Genomic DNA, 18,306 nt, shown 5'->3' with positions numbered 1-18,306 from the left:
GGCAAAAGCTAACCTAAAAGCTTCAAATCAGACTGAGCCCTGGGCTTCTTCCTCTGGCTGTTGATGCCAAATAGCACTTCTGACAGAGTGTTTATGTCAAGCTACCCAAAAGGATTAGTTTAAAAAGGAAAAGTTCTGAGGCTGGCCCCGTGACCTGGTGGTTGAGTTTGGTGTGCTCCACTTCGGTGGCCAGGGTTCAGTTCCTGGCCACGGACCTACACCTTGTCAGCAGCCATGCTGTGGTGGTGACCCACATACAAAATAAAGGGAGACTGGCACAGATGTTAGCTCAGGGCGAATCTTCCTCAAGCAAAAAGAGGAAGATTGGCAACAGATATTAGCTCAGGGTGAATGTTTCTTACCAAAAATTAAAAATAATAAAAAGAACGGGGCCGGCCCTGTGACCGAGTGGTTGGGTTCGCACACTCCACTTTGGCAGCCCAGGGTTTCGCCAGTTCGGATCCTGGGCGTGGACACAGCACTGCTCATCAGGCCATGCTGAGGCGGCGTTCTGCATGCCACAACTAGAAGGACCCACAACTAAAAATGTGCAACTGTGTACCGGGGGGCTTTGGGGAGAAAAAGGAAAAAATTTTAAAAAATCTTTAAAAGTAAATAAATAAATAATAATAAAAAGGAATAATTCCCCACTTCTTTAGCTTACCTTCTCCCTTTTTTCTGCCCTCACCTCTCAATCCCTGTGGAATAGGCCAGTATCTTTTCTCCTCACCATAAAAACTGTATGATAAAGGCAATCTCTGGAAGAAGAACGATATAAACTCCCTTCTACGTTCAGACTCAATCTTCCACGACTCCACAGATAGTAAATGCTAGAAATCTCCACATAAAGAGAGCTGGCACCTGCTCCTCTGATTGCTTCTCCAGCGTTTTCGAATCAGACACCTGGAATGAGTCTTAACGGAAAGGAAACTTCACTTTCAGGAAGGAAACTGGAAAGAAACTGTCTTCTTTTAACACCCACTAACTCAATACCCTGCTCTCAGGTTCGGAGACTTCAAGAAAAGGAAGACAGTCCCTTTAAAATCTCAAGCAGAAGACAACCCAGAGACATTTTTTCTCTTTTTAAGTTTGGCAAAAATGCACATCCCATCGCCAATTCACGCCTGGCATGCTGCTGGAACTCAGAACAAACACATTGGTACTACCAGCCATTCAGAGTCTCTTGCTGACTCAAAGTATTACATGAGGTATCTGTTTTGGGAAAACTCAGATCCATAACCTCTCACTTCTCTCTGCTTCCCTCAGCTGTACAACTAAACGCTTATTCAATGAATAAGTTTATGAATACGTAAATAAAAGCAAGTTTTAATATTGACTAAAACCTAAAACAAATGAAACTATCAGACTATCAAAAGTGGTAATCATGGTAGAGACTAGCTGTTTAGGAAACGCTTTCCTCTCTTTCCTGGGTGTGCAGCTGGTCTATACGGCTCATCCTCCGTTGCAGGTCTAGCCAGCGGAGTAAGACTGCCGGTGATATACACCACTTCCAGGCCTGGCCCAGAAAACTCCCGAGGTATGCACCTAGGGGTTCTGTCTTCCTTTGCTTGGAGACAACCCCTGGGGTAAAGCTGAAGCTCTCTGTTGAAAAGAGCCTTACCTGGGTGCCTGGTTCATTCAGTAGAATTTAACCCTTGATGAGCAACAATACCAACTTGGATTGTCATGTGAATGACAAGCTCATTATGTAAATCATTATTTATCTTGGCCTCTGTAGTGGGTTGAATGTTGGCCCCAAAAAGATAAGTCCATGTTCTAACTCTAACCAGTGAATGTGACCATATTTGGAAAAAAGGTCTTTGCAGATCTAAGTTCAGGATCTTGAGATGAGATCATCCTGGATGATCCCGGTAGGCTCTAAATCCAAAAATAAGTGTCCTTATAAGAAGGACAGAAGACGGGCCAGCCTGGTGGCGCAGTGGTTAAGTGCACGTTCTGCTTCAGCAGCCTGGGGTTCACCAGTTCTGATCCCAGGTGCAGACATGGCACCTCTTGGCAAGCCATGCTGTGGTAGGAGCCCTACACATAAAGTAGAGGAACATGGGCAAGGATGTTAGCTCAGGGCCAGACTTCCTCAGCAAAAAGAGGAGGACTGGCAGCAGTTAGCTCAGGGCTAATCTTCCTCAAAAAAAAAAAAAAAAAACAAGAACAGAGGAAAAGAAATAGACACAGAGAGAAGAGGGAAAGGCCATGTGAATACTTCTGGAGGCAGAGACTGGAGTTAGGCTGCCACAAGCCAAGGAATGCACAGAGCCACGGGAAGCTGGAAAGAGGCAAGGCAGGACTCTCCCCTAGAGCCTTTGCAGGGAACACAGCCCAGCCAACACCTTGACTCCAGACTTCTGGCCTCCAGAACTGTGACAAAATACTTTGTGTTGTTTCAAGCCACCAAGTTTGTGGTAACTTGTTACGACAACCCTAGGAAACTAACCCAGCATCTACTTGTTGTCCTATGGTTACTCTAACTTACCCTGGAAGTTAAAACACAGACGGTGTCTATTTAAGTGACCTCAGACCACAGGACTCAGCATATCTTTAACAGGATGCATTTTGGGGACACACAACTACAAAAAATATTTATCTTCATTCAGTAATTTTAGTTAGTAATGTTTTTAGTTAGTAATGATATTGGTGGTGTTATTTTGAAATTTTTTATATTATAGGAAAAGACAATTGCAGTTATGTTAGGAATCATATTTCAGTGAAAAATGATAATTATAAAATCAAAGAAATTAAGTGAATTAATATTAAAAATTAATTTGGAAATATCAACATCAACTCACAACTTTTAGACATATATTTTCAAGGTCTAGACAATTAAACTGAGAAGCAAATTCACCCAGCAGCTGTGACAACCTCCAGCGTTCACATTCTCATCTCTAATACCATCCACCACTAAAAAGAACAGGGCTCCTTGGAGAAATGTCTTATTCAAGTAAAGTACAGGTTAAGCCAAAGAGGTGGCTTTTCCACCATAAAACAAGCTCTCCAGAATTAACAGAGTCATGTCAAAATGACACAGGAGCCAGCACGGAGGAATTCCCACACATCAGAGCATCAACTATGTGAGCCTTAAAACTATATATATATCCTACTGATTGAAACATACTATGAAAACCATGTGTTCACTATGACACTCATACTCACAAGAGGAAACCAGGGAAAACTCATTTGTCACCTTTTGAGGTATCTATTAAACCAAATCCTTACTTTGAAAACTGGCACCTGAGAGAAAGAATTACAGGAATACTTATATTCCAGGGTAAACCAAGACCCTGTTGAAAGCTCTAGTTGCTGGATTAATGTAGAAGGGAAATAAAATTATAAAATCATCCTTTTGCAACTCCTAATGAAACTGATTCAGCAGAAGATTATTAATTGGTTTTAAACTCACTAGGTACAAAGCTAGTAGGTAACTGGATGTATATATGATGCCAAAGTAACACTCCACAGAGTCCCCACCAGGGGAAAAACACAATTATACAACGGAGGGATCAGGCTGTCACCTGACTCCTTGACCAATATTATCTGGTGGTGAGACATCAGACATTGTCTCCTATACATTCCAGACAAAGACGATCAGTATCAATCTATCATGTCTTTACATCTAACTTCTAGTTAACAGGAAATTCAGGAGCTTAGACACTTCTAGGAAATAATCAAGCATATGTAGAAAACAAAACTTTCTACAAAATGGCTTGCCTGGTCTTTTCACTATATGAGCATCATGAATGAAAATCTGTTCCAGATTCAAAGAGACTTAAAGAATGTAACAGCCAGACACAATATGTGACTAATGCTGGAGGAGATTCTTGTGTGAACAAACCAGGTGGAAAGAACATTACGAAAAATTGAGAAATATGAACTGGGCAATAGGTGATAATAAAGAATTATTCATTTTAATTATGATAACTTTAGATTTGGATACAAGAGAAAGTGCTCACTGTTATAATATGCTGAATTTAAATAAATAAATAAACCAGAAAACAAAATACCTAATGCACAGCCAAAGGAAGGATTACAAAGAGGGGGAAGACCAAGTATGAAAATGATAAAAGAAAAACACCAAGAGTTTGAAAGACAGAATTTTAAAAAAATTAAACAGATTGCAAAAACCTAGCAATGATTTAAAAATAGCATTTCAACATACCACAGAACTATGGAACTCGAGTAAAAATTCAAACAATTTAACATCAAACAATATTAAATATAGTAAAAATATCAGCCAGCCAGAGGACTGAATAACGGGGAGGGAGAAAAGGAGATGGTTGTCTGCTAACCCAACAGCCGGTAAAGCCAGAATGAAGAGAGTGCGGCTAAATGTGGAATCAAAGTCTGGAACTGGGGGATACAGACTGAAGGCAGATGAAACTGGAGTCTGGGAGCAAGGGGAGCAGGCACAGAGCAAGGCAAAGGCCATTGCTGCATCACTATCTTTTCCTTCAACGTCTTCCCCCCCATCTATGCGATTCATACACTCACTCAAATGACTAACGTGACAGCCACCAACACTCCAGCAGGCAACAACCTGCCCCCATGTCCCTACTCATTTATTGCCCCTGGTGCTCCAAGGAGAAGCTCTCATTACCCAGAATCTGATGATCCCCAGGAAATAATTTATCATCATCTGTAATATTTGCTTACCTGACAGAAAAGAATGCTAACTGGCTCACAAAAACACAAATATTTAAAAAAAAAAATCACAGATCTAAGAGCTCTTTTTAGGAAATTTGATTCCAATGATAAACTGGCTTAACTATTGATACAAGTTACCCAATAAATAATTTTCTGGTTTTTTGAAAGAAATGTAAGTGAAGGGTTTAAAAAATAACCATATTCTATTTGTGTGTGTGTAAGGAAGATTGGCCCTGAGTTAACATCTGTTGCCAATTCTCTTTTTGCTTGAGGAAGATCCTCCCTGAACAAACATCTGTGCCAATCTTCCTCTATTTTTTTTGCAAGATGCCACCAAGGCATGCCTTGATGAGCAGTGTGTAGGTCCTCAACACAGGATCTGAACCCACAAACCCTGGGCCACAGAGGCTGAGCACATGAACTTAACCACTACGCCACCAGGCCAGTCCCAAAAATAACCATATTCTTAATGATTAAATACATTCAAATGGTATGGGTCAGTTGTGTTGAAAAAGACGAGAGTAACAACTCTCACTGTAAAGGAGTATCTAGTGTAATGGGGTATAACAGAGTATCTTAGTGCCACTGGCCTGACTCAGCTCTGGCTGGGTGGCAGCAGGGGCCCTCCCCTTTCTTGATCAGGACGTGTGCCAAGCCTTGAGGGCCGAAATCTGATCTCCCTGAAGTGCTTAACACAGGAAGCTGAGTCTAAGTGGGTATGATTTCCTGCCACTTCTTCACTCACCCTTTTTGTTGTTGTCTTTAATCTCCTCCTCCCACATCACTCCATACAAGTGGAGGAAGGGGGAGACCCCATCTCTCACTAAGGCTACAAGCAAAACAGCAGCCAGCCATTAGGGGGCAAGGTTGAGCCATGCCAATCACCCCAAAATACAACAAATCTCACCATCAGCAAGGGCAAAGCCCCAGGGAAGCTTTCTAACCCAGCCCAGGTGTGGCAGCACTAACATTTCGGGACTGGCTCATACACTCATGGAACCTACACCCACAAGCATTAGTCATCCAAAATGTCCTGAATTTTTAACCAATCACTTCCACTTGATCATTAAGCAGAGGCACAGTTACGAACCAAGCCACCCCCACCACCAAAATCATCTGAGAAGCCATAGGATGAAGTCTTGGTGATAGCCCCTTATCAACTGCAATTTTTGTTTCAGTCGATCATTTCCAGGTGCCTAGTGTAACAGAAAATAACTGAAAAGGCTCATGACTGGAGTTTGGAAATGGGTGTCTTGTCTCACTAACTAGCTGGGGTGACCTTGGCACCGGCCTCATCGTCCATTCTCTTGAACCTCAGTTTTATCATCAATAAATTAAGGGGACTCATAAACAGGCAGGAAAGGTAAAAGGACTTCACTTTACTTCTTATGTTCCAATACATTTGATTTTTTTTTTTTTGACAACCATGTGTTAACTTAAAGAGTGGCTTGAAATAAACGGTCTCTAAGGACACTTCCAGATATAATGATCTAAAAGTCTTAAGTTCATTTAGGATCTCTAAAGCTCCCTAAACACAGCCTTTACCCAAACTTGGAGGAAACAGCCAAGACCTCAAAGCCAAACCATGTAGCAGAGGGTCTGTGTTTAGGGAGCAAGCTATGCAGCTTGTGGGTTTTCATCTGCTGTTGTCAAAGCAACTTAATATGTCCAGCTTGTTAGTCTCACACTGTCATCTCATGCTTTCATAAAACTTGCCTCGGTGTCTCCAGTGTCCTCCAATTAATGTCCTCATGGGAACTCTGCCCACTTACTACAGCACAGAAGTAAGTTCTCTAGGATGCACCCTGCACCACCCAAGATCCAACAGGGCAGCCTCTCTTTCTTTGGCTTCTATAGCCCCTTTCAGACCAGAGTGAGACAATTCTCACATGTTACTTTAACTTTTGAGACCCACTAGAAGCTCAGGTCATCTATATATTTATGCAAAAATCTAGGACAGGACTAAGGCACATTGCCAGAAGGCTGTTATTCTAGAAAGCTCTTTGGGATTTAGTCTCTTACAGATTTTTATTTTGCTCCTAGAATTAGCCAAAGAACTTGATTTTCAGTTGGCTATAGGTAGGTGGAGACAGAGTTTCATTGCAGAAATGCCCATAGAGACTCCTCCACATCAGGCACCCTACTGTTATTAAAGGAGTTACCAGAATTGAGCAGTGAAGAATAGCTTCACTTATCACAAACAAATTACACCAACAGGTAGAGGAAGGTGAGAAAGATTAAGAAACAGCAAACCTCTACTTCCAGGCTCCTTCCTCCACCTACCTTCTCCCTTCTCTTCCTTCTCCACTGTCTCCACAAGTATATCGTTTAATTATTCTTTCCTTCATTCAACACACTTTGAATAAGCACCTATCATGTTTCAGGCACTAAGCAAAATGTCGGAGGTACACAAACAGATGACACATGGCCTGTGCCCTTAAGTAACTCACTCTCGGTGGGGGAGACATATCTAAATACTATTTACAAAACAAAAAGACTAACGCAACCACAGTAAAGTATGAAAAACTCGATGAATTATATTCAACTCAACTCACTTTCCCAAGCTGAATCATGACAAAGCATTTTATTTTGACCCTCCGTAATAGATTCTTTGGAGAAAAAGAGATTTGATGCACTGATTTGCACAATGCCCACAGCATATGGAAAATTTAAGTTTCATTATCAGTACAAGGATAATCTTTGTTCACAGTAATCCTGATGTATTATTTTATGTTTCATCATTTCAAGAAGATGACTTAAGAAAGTTTACAACTTCATACAAGGTTTTTTTTAAGTGAGGAAATCAGTGTGGAGGGAAAATGTGGGCAGGAAAAATTAGAGGAAGCCGTGGATGTGGCCGGTAAACAAAACACATGCCACTAAGATACTGTATCCTTGGTAAGGGAAGACCACAAATTTGGCTCTGAGTCTTCCAGCAGCCAAGGAAAAAAATGAGAAACATGACCAGTTCCATGATTCAAAGTGTCCACATGATAATTCTTCATGGAACTGAAGTCTGAAACAGTTTCTCCATAAGTCCTCCAACACTCTTGATCACATACTTCCTCTTGGAATTAAATTGCTGTAATATCCTGTTTCATTTTGCGCACATTGCCTATAACATGTATCTTAAATAGGTAATAATGTATGTGCAGTATTTGCTTAAAAAGAAATAAAAGTAATATTTGTATTCAATACATTGTGCACAAAGCATCAGGGTCCAGGGAGTGTCTTGTGTGTCAGATATCAAGGACAACACACCACAGTCACTGTTTGAAGACTTCACAAATAAGACAAGAGGTTTGCCTTGATGTTTTCTTGGACTGAAAATCTATAGCTGTGGCTTTTCCTGACAGCATCACACAACATGCATCTAAACCATAAAGTATGTTTGGGTAACATATGACAGATTCAAAACAATAAATCGCCCTTGAATCTTTTGAAGACAAGTTGACAATAAAAAACAATAACGGTACGAATATTTAATATCTGGGCCCCTCAGCAGTAGCAGTAGCAGCCGCCCCATTTACAAAGTACCTACCATATGTCAGATGTTATTCTACATCCTCTGCACATATTGCCTTCCATCTTCAAAATAGTTTAAGAATGTTAGTTTCAACTACATTTTTACCAATGAGGAAAAAATGAAGATCATTAAGCGGCACATATATTTATTTTTAAATTGTATATTATAAATTTTCCAACATACACAAAAGTTGAGAGTATACTACAATAGATTCCCAACATAACCCACTACGAAGATTCAGCAGTTATCAAGATTTCTCCACATTTTCTTTATCTATCCCTTTTTTCTTTTGTTGAAGTATTTTACAGTAAACTCCAGTCATATCATTTCACTCCTATATCAGTGTATATTTCTTAAAAAATAAGGACAGATTCTTCTATAATCACAGTGCCAAAACCAAACCCAACAAAGTCAACAATAATTTCTTGGAATCATCTAATAATTTCTTTGGAGTGACTAATCGAATATCCCCAATTTTCTCCAAAAGTCTTTTGATAGTTAGGTTGTTTGGATTAGGATCCAAAGAAGATCCACAGAAACATTTAGTCATTTCTCTGAGGTTCTCTTCTTTTCCTATCTCTGATTGCTGTAGAAGCAAATGTCTTGTTCATTGAGACATAACAAATATCACAAAATTCACACTTTTAAAGTGTACAATTTTAATATGGTCACAAAGCTATGCAACTACCACCACTATGTAATTTGGTGTAATTTTTGTCACACTAAAAAGAAACCTGCACCCACTCGCAGTCACTCCCCATTCTTGTTCCCAGTCTCTGGCAAGCATTAATCTACTTTCTGTCTCTGTGGATTTTTCTATTCCGGACATTTCATATAAATGGAATCATAAAAGCAAACATATTTTGAATGTCCATCAGGTGAGATATCATAGACAGATATAGGTTAGGTACCAAATACATATGTATATACATATGACATGGTCCATGTAGATAACAAATAAGATTAACATTCACTCAATAAACACCAATAAATTAAATTTGTAATAAGAACAGTACATTATGGATGCTTTAGGCTCATGGTTTTTATCTTTTCCTTCACAAACACACATTAGAGAAATAATATTCACGTGTGAGACACACTATTGGGTTACCCATATGTGACAAAAAGTCTAGTTTTCTGCTGGCCACAATTCTCACAATGACTAACATCTAACCACAAACAATCGTTCACCACAGTGGGGACATGGGTAGGCGAGGCTCAGAGCTGTGCTGCGGCTCCCTGGCTTTCTCTCCCTCTCAGGAAAGAACACCAGAATGCAAGACTGAGACACTGAGACAACCCGTATTTTTTCTTTTTAGTATATCATTCACCCACTTGAGCACTTTGTGAGGAAAGGAGTCGAGCATAGTGGTTAGAGAGCAGTAGTAGCGAGTACAGACCCCAGAACATGCGTATCTTCCAGAATCAGACCACCTATGCCACTTTACCACCAAACAGCTGTGTGACCCTGAGCATGACTTAATCTCTAAGTCTCCGTTCTCCCTAAATGTCAAATGTAGATACTAATAAGCATGACTGCTTTGAAGATTAAACACAAAGCTCTTATCAAGACAATCTAGGGGCTGTGCAGGTGGCGCAGCGGTTAAGTTCGCACGTTCCGCTCCTGCAGCCTGGGGTTCACGGGTTCGGATCCTGGGTGCAGACCTATGCACTGCTCATTAAGCCTGCTGTAGCAGGCATCCCACATATAAAGCAGAGGAAGATAAGGATGGATATTAGCTCAGGGCCAGCCTTCCTTAGCAAAAGGAGGAGGATTGGCAGCAGATGTTAGCTCAGGGCTAATCTTCCTCAAAGAAAAAGATTCTGCTTACTAAATGCTAGCCACTGGCAACAATAATAGTTACTATTATCATTTCACTATTATTAACAAATCCCCCATGACCCCTCAGAACTGATGGAAGTCACTCTAGTTTGGAGCTTTCAGCACATATTGAAGTGACTGCTAGAGAGGAACAGAGGAAGTGGCTCAATTCTCCATGTCCCGGCGTATTAACATTTAAGGGCAGTAACCACCTGAACTTTGACGATGTGAAAATCAGACACATAATTACATAACCAATTGCCCTCCCCCACCCCGCCCCCGCCCCGGCCTCAAGATCCCCTAAGCCCCACCATCAACCCTATGAAGCTACTTTCAGTCTGAGAGAAGAGAACAGCTCTTAGAAATCTTCCATCATTAGCAGTCTTCCCCTTCTGGCATGTTGGAGATGCAAAAATAAATAATTCAATAAAGCCAGAAAGGAGTAGGACAGATTGAGCTGCCAGTGAATCCCTCAAGTCTGAGGAAGGAAGGAAGTTGAGCCCTTGCTCACGGTGCTAACCAAGGGCCACCGAGGCAGGCTCCCTCTGCCTGTGCTCTCTGCGCCATCCTATCTGGCATCTGTAGAATTTTCCACCCACCTTGGACCTCCCTCACTTGTGTGATTACCTTTCCTTTACATTAATTACCCCTATTATCTTTGTTCAATGGGATCATGAAATCACTGTTCCTTGCAGTAAGAGGTTTAGATAATACTCATGAAAATCTCTCTCAAGGAAGGGGATTATAAATGTCAGCAAAATTTTATTCTTTTGCATCGTGGTCACATAAGCAGTAAGCTTCCTCAGTTTCTATCTACTCTTGGTGCTCAAACACAGCATCGAAAAGAGAGGGTGATTTTACCCCCAGTTCATTACTGTTTCAGTTTAGGGGCTAAGGTAAAACAACACACAATGAGCACTTCAGAAGCTCCATGTGAACCACAGGCGTCTATTTCTTAGGGAACACGGACCCTTTACCTACGGGGAACAGAAAACCCCTCTCCTCCCCTGACACATTTTGTCCCCACAGTAGAGACCAAGCGAGCTGTGCCAGGAGGAATTAGCACACTTCTCAGAAGTTTTCAGGGTGGCAGGGGTGGGAGGGACACAACTACCCTGAAGCTCATGGCACAAAATAAAAGAGCTAATACACGGAGCCCACTCTCAACTTTATGACCTTTGTAAGGTTTAAAACAACTATAGCCCGTACCTCGACCTGGAAGGAAATGCAAAAAAAAAACTACCAATTACAACGGAATACTACGTATCATTGAAAAGAATGAGGCAGAGACATATACACCAGTGAATGGATGCAGTCAAGAATGTGTGCATTCATATCTTTTTTGTTTTTTAAAGAAAAACATTTTTTAAAAAACTGGAAGGAGATACTTCAAAGTCTTACCAGTGGATCTTTAAGATACAGAATTTGGAGGGTACTGAGAATTTCACTTTTTATTTTATAACCCTCTGAAGAGCATGAATTTGTTATAATGAGTTAACAATAAAATGAAACAACTGGAGAACTGCTAAAATATGAAATAATGTTTCATCCGCCCAAGCAAGGTTTCTATAGAAACAATTCACCTTCTTGCATGAATATACATCAATATACACACATAGGAAAGCCAACTAAACTAGAATAAACTGCTACGTAGGGTAAACAGAAAACCAGATCATCTGAATTTGGTTTGCCCACTTGAACAGACTGCACAGAAAATCTAACTACCAAATATTTGAAAATAAAGGAGAGAATTAAAATAATTCAAGAATAAAAGATGTCATTTTCTAACTTTTCTTTTGCTCATAAGAAACAGAAAGGCAAAGAGACAAGCCAGCCCTGATGGTCTAGCGGTTCAACTTCGGCGTTCCCACTGCTTTGGCAGCCCAGGTTCGCTTCCCAGGCACAGAACCACACCACCCGTCTGTCAGTTGCCATGCAGTGGTGGTGGCTCACATAGAAGAACTAGAAGAACTTACAACTAGGACATACAACCATGCACTGGGGCTTTGGGGAGGAAAAAAATACAAAACGGAAATCCATGTGTCACTTAGAAAGAGTCTAATATATTTAAGGGAGGACACCCGGTTCTCTTCTTACAGTATTTCCTGATGAAAGCATCACTGTTTCTTACCTGATCACAAATCAGCTCCCACTTTTTCTCGTTGTCATACTGCCGCAGTAACCTGGCTTTGTCAGGGGGTAGGTTCATAGCATTCTGTGGAAAAAAAAAAAGGGAAGAGAGATGTCACATTCCACAACAGGCTGCTATCGCCAACTCATAAGCAGACCAAAGAATACTACTGTGGTTCTCTTATGACTTGTTTCCAATTTTCAGCATCTGATTAAACTGAAACACCCTACAAAAGTCATTTAAACATCAAATTGGTTTAATGGGGGAGAGAAACTAAAGTCCTACATTGGGGCATTGAGGTGGCCTGCTCTGAACTGCAGGCTTGCATTTTGGCAGAGGTAATGCATTATTTCTTCATTTAATGGCGGGCTCCCATTCTACTCAACAAAAGGTCAAAAGAAGTTGCTTAAAAAGCATCGCCCCAATTTCTTTTTAGAGCACTGCAGCCCCACCAGACACAGAACAGAAAACACCAAAAGAAAACCCAACGACCAGACCGTTGATAGACATCATCAACTTTTACTCACTCTGATAGACAACTAAGAGTAAAAGAACAAAAATTTTTCTAAAAACACTGAAAACAGTGCAAATGTTTATTGTCCCTCTCTGAGATGACAGCACTCCTTCAAGATATATGCTAACATGAGCGGCCACAAGTCTCAGTTTAGCTCTATAGGTTTATGAAGTTGGGTTTGCAGTGAGAAGCTGACCATAAGCTAAAAGAGATTTCTAGACATCAGTGCTCATATAAACCTACCTCTGTCAATACACACATCTTCTGCAGTGCTGGCCACGGCTTTTCCCAGGTATGTTCAAATGTTATTAGGCTAACGCCCCAAATAATCAATCATATACATTTTCAACATACTCAGCTTGGGTATGAGGTGAGATCTTTGGCCACAGAACATGGCAGAGTGTGAGAGCCCCAGAAGGAATTCCTATCTGTTCCCTTGGCCTCCCTGAAGTCCCCATGCTCTAAACAATTATATTAAGTAGTCAATAAATGTCTTCCATCTAGTAACTGTCCTGTCCATCCCCTTGTGGCAACACTGTAAATCATACCTATCCTAAAATAAACAACACAGCTCCTTGCCTGGGTCAATATTCGAGCAGGAAAATGCAAAGGTCTTGAACTTTTAATGCTCAAGCCCCTAGCTCTCCAGATGACTTGACTTATAGAGAATCAACTCCCGTTGCCACAGTTACTGTCTCATGACATCCAGTGAAATAAAACTAATAGAGGCAAGGGTGGGTGAGTTATTCTGACTTAATGTCAGAGAATTAACTTTTGATGATTTTGACAGACATAACTCAAGCATTTTCCCTTAAACTCAATTGAGCATCCAGACTGGTATGCCTAAGTAGGTGGTAGATATATACCACTTACAATTTTAATCTAACCCATTTCAATCCAACAACCTGTCTTCAGAATTTTAAATTTTTTAATTATCCCCCAAAGCTGACAACATAATTAGAAGAGTTTTGGACTTCAGAGTTTTCAATGGTACTGCCAAGGCTTCCCCACAGAAATATCTAAAATAGGAAAACTATTTTCCTATGGCCTATCTGAACTAGAATGGAAAATATCTAGTATTTATTTGTTATCACAACTTTACAAGGTTAAACAACCACTCTGGGATATGGCAAAGGAGAATTACATATATATCTTTCTGAGGGAGCCCATGTTATTGACCATTAAATAACCAGCCCATCATCACTTATCTGTTCCCTAGAGATGGACTGTTTCCTCTTACACTGATTTTGACCCTCATGTTAGCGCCCCTGGGTATGATTATGCATTAAATGAGAACCATAAGATGACAAGGTAAGTTAAATGAGTTTTTCTCTGTCTTTATTAATTTCTTGTGATATAGAGAGGATAAGAAAAGGGACACCCGAACTCCTACAAGATGCCACTAGTATGAGGCACTTTGAATACATAATCTCATGTAATCTTCGTAACAAGCCAATAGGACAGATGCAACTTTCCCCATTTTACATATAGGGAAAAAGACCTAGGAGAACTCGGTTAACTCGCTCAAGGTTGGACAGTTTTATAGGAGCAAAAACAGGACCTAAACTTAGTCTGTTAGCCTCCCAAGGACAAACCCTGAAAATGCCACAGAGTTTTTTTTTTTTTTCCTGGCAGCAAGGCAAAATGGCAGATAACTGACTTTCCATTAGTACTCTACTAGACGCTCACATGGAAGCAGTTTGCAAACAGTGCCACAGGAATTAGATGCAAGCCCTGCTCCCACTGCAAAGAGAAAGCCAAGATGCTCCTTTCTAGATCAGTTTTTGTTTTAACGAAGCAGTCTTTCGTTCAACAAATGTTTATGAAGCACCACGCTTGTACAAGCACTGTGCACCACGGCACAGTGAGGAGCCAAAGAGATGTGATCCCGTGGACAATCGTATTACGGTGGGGCAGACGCAGATGAAACAAACTAATTTTCTAAAATTCTAAGTCTTGATAGAGATTATCAGAGGGCAACTTTAAATTGGATGGTCTAGAAAGACCTCTTAGGAAAAAGCAACCATTAAGATGAGTCCTGAAAATGAGTGAGCCAGGTAAAGAGTGGATGACAGTATTCCAGGCAGAGGGAACAGGGGAAAGATGCTAAGGCAGAAAACAGCTTGGCACATCAAAAAGCTGCAAGACAGTCAGCACAGCTGGAGAAAAAGTAAAAGAGAGGGAATGACAGACTGATAAAGTTGGAGAGGTGAGGCAGGGCTATATCATGCCCAGTCACGTAGGCTAGAGTAAATACTTTTTATTTTATCTAAAGTGCAGTGGGAAGCCATTGGTGGCTTGTAAGCATGAGATGACATAATCAAGTTATGTTTTACAAAGATTACTGCAGGTGTTATGAGGAGAACCGATGAGAAAGAGCCGAAGTAGAAGCAGGGAGGCTGGTCAGAAGCCCAGGGCAGTAGTTCAAATGAATGATGGTGGCTCGGACAAGGCTGATGGCACATCAAATGAAGAAAGGTGGATAGACGTCAGAAATATTAAGTGAAATGGATTAGACTTAAGGGCTGAGGGAGGATGTCAAGAATTAAATACTTTGCTTCAATCTTGAGTCACTAGGTGAATGGTGATCCATTTAATGAGAAGGGCACTTTGCAAAAGGCGGTGCAGATCTGGAGGAGGTGGTGAACAACAAGATTTCTAAATGGCCCTGTTTAGGTCTGAGATACCTATGAGACATCCAAGAGAATAGTCAAGCAGGCAGAGAGAGACACGATTCTGGAGGTTAGAAGAAAGGTCTGCATTTTCCTGAACAAAAAGAGTCTTAAGAAGTCTTCTTGAGCCTGATGACTAGTTATTGTCAGGAAAAGTCATTCAACATCAATACATCAAAACTGAAGCTGCACGTGGTAATCATTCACCAAGCATCTAAAATAACCCCTTCCACGGGACAAGCCTCTGAGCTACTCAGGCATATATTGCACAGCTTAATAATTCTACAGGGATCATGAGGAAGCAGCTCTATTTAAAATCAGACACTCCACAGAGGCCTGGCTAAAGTTTAGGGATGTTGTGATTAGCTGGTAATAACTGCCCTTAAACATTTTTAGCATGAACTCATTCCTTTTGTGCTGTTTAGGGCAGGACTCTGGAGTCCAAGTTAAATGTTTGTGCAGGTAATTCATGAGAGTCCAAACTATTTTCTGAGGAAAACACTGGCTCTATCTCTAGGTCCCCTTGCTGCCTCTATAAATAAAGGACTGTTCCTTTATTTGGCTGAAAATGTAAATCAACCTCCAAGTTTTCCTAATACAGTGACAACTCTGCCTCATCCATACTTTGTAATATGGATTACAAATTCCTTCCTTTCATCCATTGATCCATCCAGTATTTACTGGCCTTTGACTACATGCCAGAATATTCACACTGTAGGCACAGGAGAGAATTTAATCATGAAGTCGTTGCACGCAAGTACATGCCAAAAGTCCATTGAAGACATATGACATTTGAGTTGAAAAGTTTAGCGGATGTTAATTATTTCTAGATTGTACGAATTCCTAGCTAAAATAAATTACACGACCTGAGGGCATTCTTTCTGTAAGGAATGTCCCCTTCCTTCCTTTCAACTTGACAAACTTTTTTTTTTTTTTGCTGAGGAAGATTCCCCCTGAGCTAACATCTGCTGCCAATCTCCCTCTTTTTGTATGGAAGTCACCGCCACAACATGGCCACTGACATGGGTTCCCACACCTGGGGAACCAAACCTGGACTGCCAAAGTGGAGGGTGCTGAACTTAACCACTAGGTCACCAGGGCTGGCCCATGGCAAACTTTCAAGAATCAGTTCAAACATCATTTATCATTAGAACCTTCTCCCAACTACTCCAGGAAGACATACCCTTTTCACTGGGCTCCAATGGTACTGGATACGTGTCTCCATTATAGCAACTTGCACACTATATTCTAATAATCTGGTTGCCTACCTAATTCCCCACTGGACTAAGTACTTCAAGGACAATTTTTTTTGTTAATTCCCAATGTCTGGCACAGTATGTGGCAAACAGTAGGCACTAAGCAGGCTGTTGACTAAATGAAAAGCAAACTAACTCAGTCATACTGTTCAGTCTGAGAATATCTTCACTGATTTAGCATTTATGCTTCAGCTATTAACAAAGTCTATACCCAAAGAGCATCTCTGTTTATTACAAAACCTCCATCAATGATAATATCTATTACTCATTAGTAATTATCTTGCAAACAGGAATTCATGAGGGAAAAAAATCTTCAAGTTCTATTCTAGCAACATTTCTGTGAAAAGAAAAATGATGTTTTAGGCATTCTTCTGCCAAATATAATAAATCATGAAATCTGAACTTTATTTTGCTTTGTTTTCATTGCCAGTAAATTCAAATCAGTGTCAACTATAACAATTAATCTACCCCAGGTGTAGTTACATTTATGGTCTATATTCTTAACTCTACTATTTTACATTGTTTTTGCATGTGCTTTCCATCTCAGAATCTTTTGAAAATAGGAGGTAGATAACAATAGAATACTCAAGTTTCTGGGTACTTCATGGAGAAATTAATTATGGTTAAAAAGAGTCTACGATAGTCTATACATCTGAAGTTATAGATTATCTTATATAACACAAAGTAGAATGAAGGTACCCAAATCATTCAGAATCAAATAATGTCCTAGGAATACAGTTTTCTGATACCAGCTCTCATCCCGGATTCACAGAAGCAATGAAAACTTGCCAGTTATTCTTCTTTTTCCCTGATATCCTCAAGGCTCATGTTGAGAAACCCACAGTGATACACAAACACAGTAGTGAAAGTGAACCATATCAATTACACCTTATATAATATACCTTTGTTCTCATAATCTCTAAATTAAAACTTTCAAGTATTAAGTCACCAGATTCAACAAGAGAAACTCAACTATTACATAAGCACCTACATAGACAGAAGAAAGGACATGGACTTTACGAGCAGTGTTGCTTATGGAAGCAGGGAAAAGCATGTCGCAAGAGAAATAATAGACAATCTTTTAGAGTTCTTCAATGATAAAGGTACAAACAGTTTACAGGAACTCAAAAGAAGGAGCCATTTCTTTTTGCTTAATTTGTGGTAAAACACACATAATATAACATTTGCCCTTTAAACCATGTTTAAGTGTACAGGTCAACAGTGTTAACTATATTCACAGTGTTGTGTAAACAGATCTCTAGAACTCCTTCATCTTGTGAAACTGAAACTCTATACCCAAGCAAGAACTCCACCTTCTTCCCCTCCCCAGAACCATTACTTTTTGCTACAAAAAAGCACGGAAATGTGATGGATTGCAACCGGGCACGTGGGCAGCTCAGTACGGCCTGGGATTTCACGAGGCGGTATGGGGCTGGGGTTTCCCAGTTGGGCTCTCGAGTTGAACTAGCTGGATTGCAACCCTGACTCTACCACTTATTATTGGTGATCTTGGACCCACACAACTTGAATCAAAACGCAAATTAAAATGAACAAATAGTGCACAATTGAAAAAGCTAGTAATTCAAAATTGAAGGTCAGATTCAAAGGTAAGGGTCAAAAATAACAAGATGTACCATTATCTCTGGCACTTCAGCTTTTTGCATGAATTATCCAATTTAATCTGCTTTATAATCCTGACAAGCAGGGATTACCGTCTCCATTTAACAGA

At 40.4% G+C, this 18,306-nt stretch overlaps 1 protein-coding gene across 27 annotated transcripts in view; it reads right to left on the bottom strand.

The window, feature by feature from the left end:
* Window positions 1-18,306, bottom strand: part of FMNL2 (formin like 2) — a 294,823-nt gene that overhangs the window by 114,300 nt on the left and 162,217 nt on the right. For all 27 annotated transcript variants that reach the window (XR_011428223.1, XR_011428224.1, XR_011428225.1 and 24 more), the window contains exon 2: window positions 12,136-12,219. Coding sequence is in view for 22 of the 27 variants with exons in the window: in XM_014732462.3 (XP_014587948.2) it covers window positions 12,136-12,219 (84 nt within the window). In the remaining 5 variants the exon portion in view is untranslated. The remainder of the gene's footprint in view (window positions 1-12,135; window positions 12,220-18,306) is intronic.

Source organism: Equus caballus, chromosome 18, assembly GCF_041296265.1.
Source record: "Equus caballus isolate H_3958 breed thoroughbred chromosome 18, TB-T2T, whole genome shotgun sequence".
Taxonomy (NCBI): Eukaryota; Metazoa; Chordata; class Mammalia; order Perissodactyla; family Equidae; genus Equus; species Equus caballus.
This window is presented reverse-complemented; position numbering and strand designations above follow the sequence as displayed.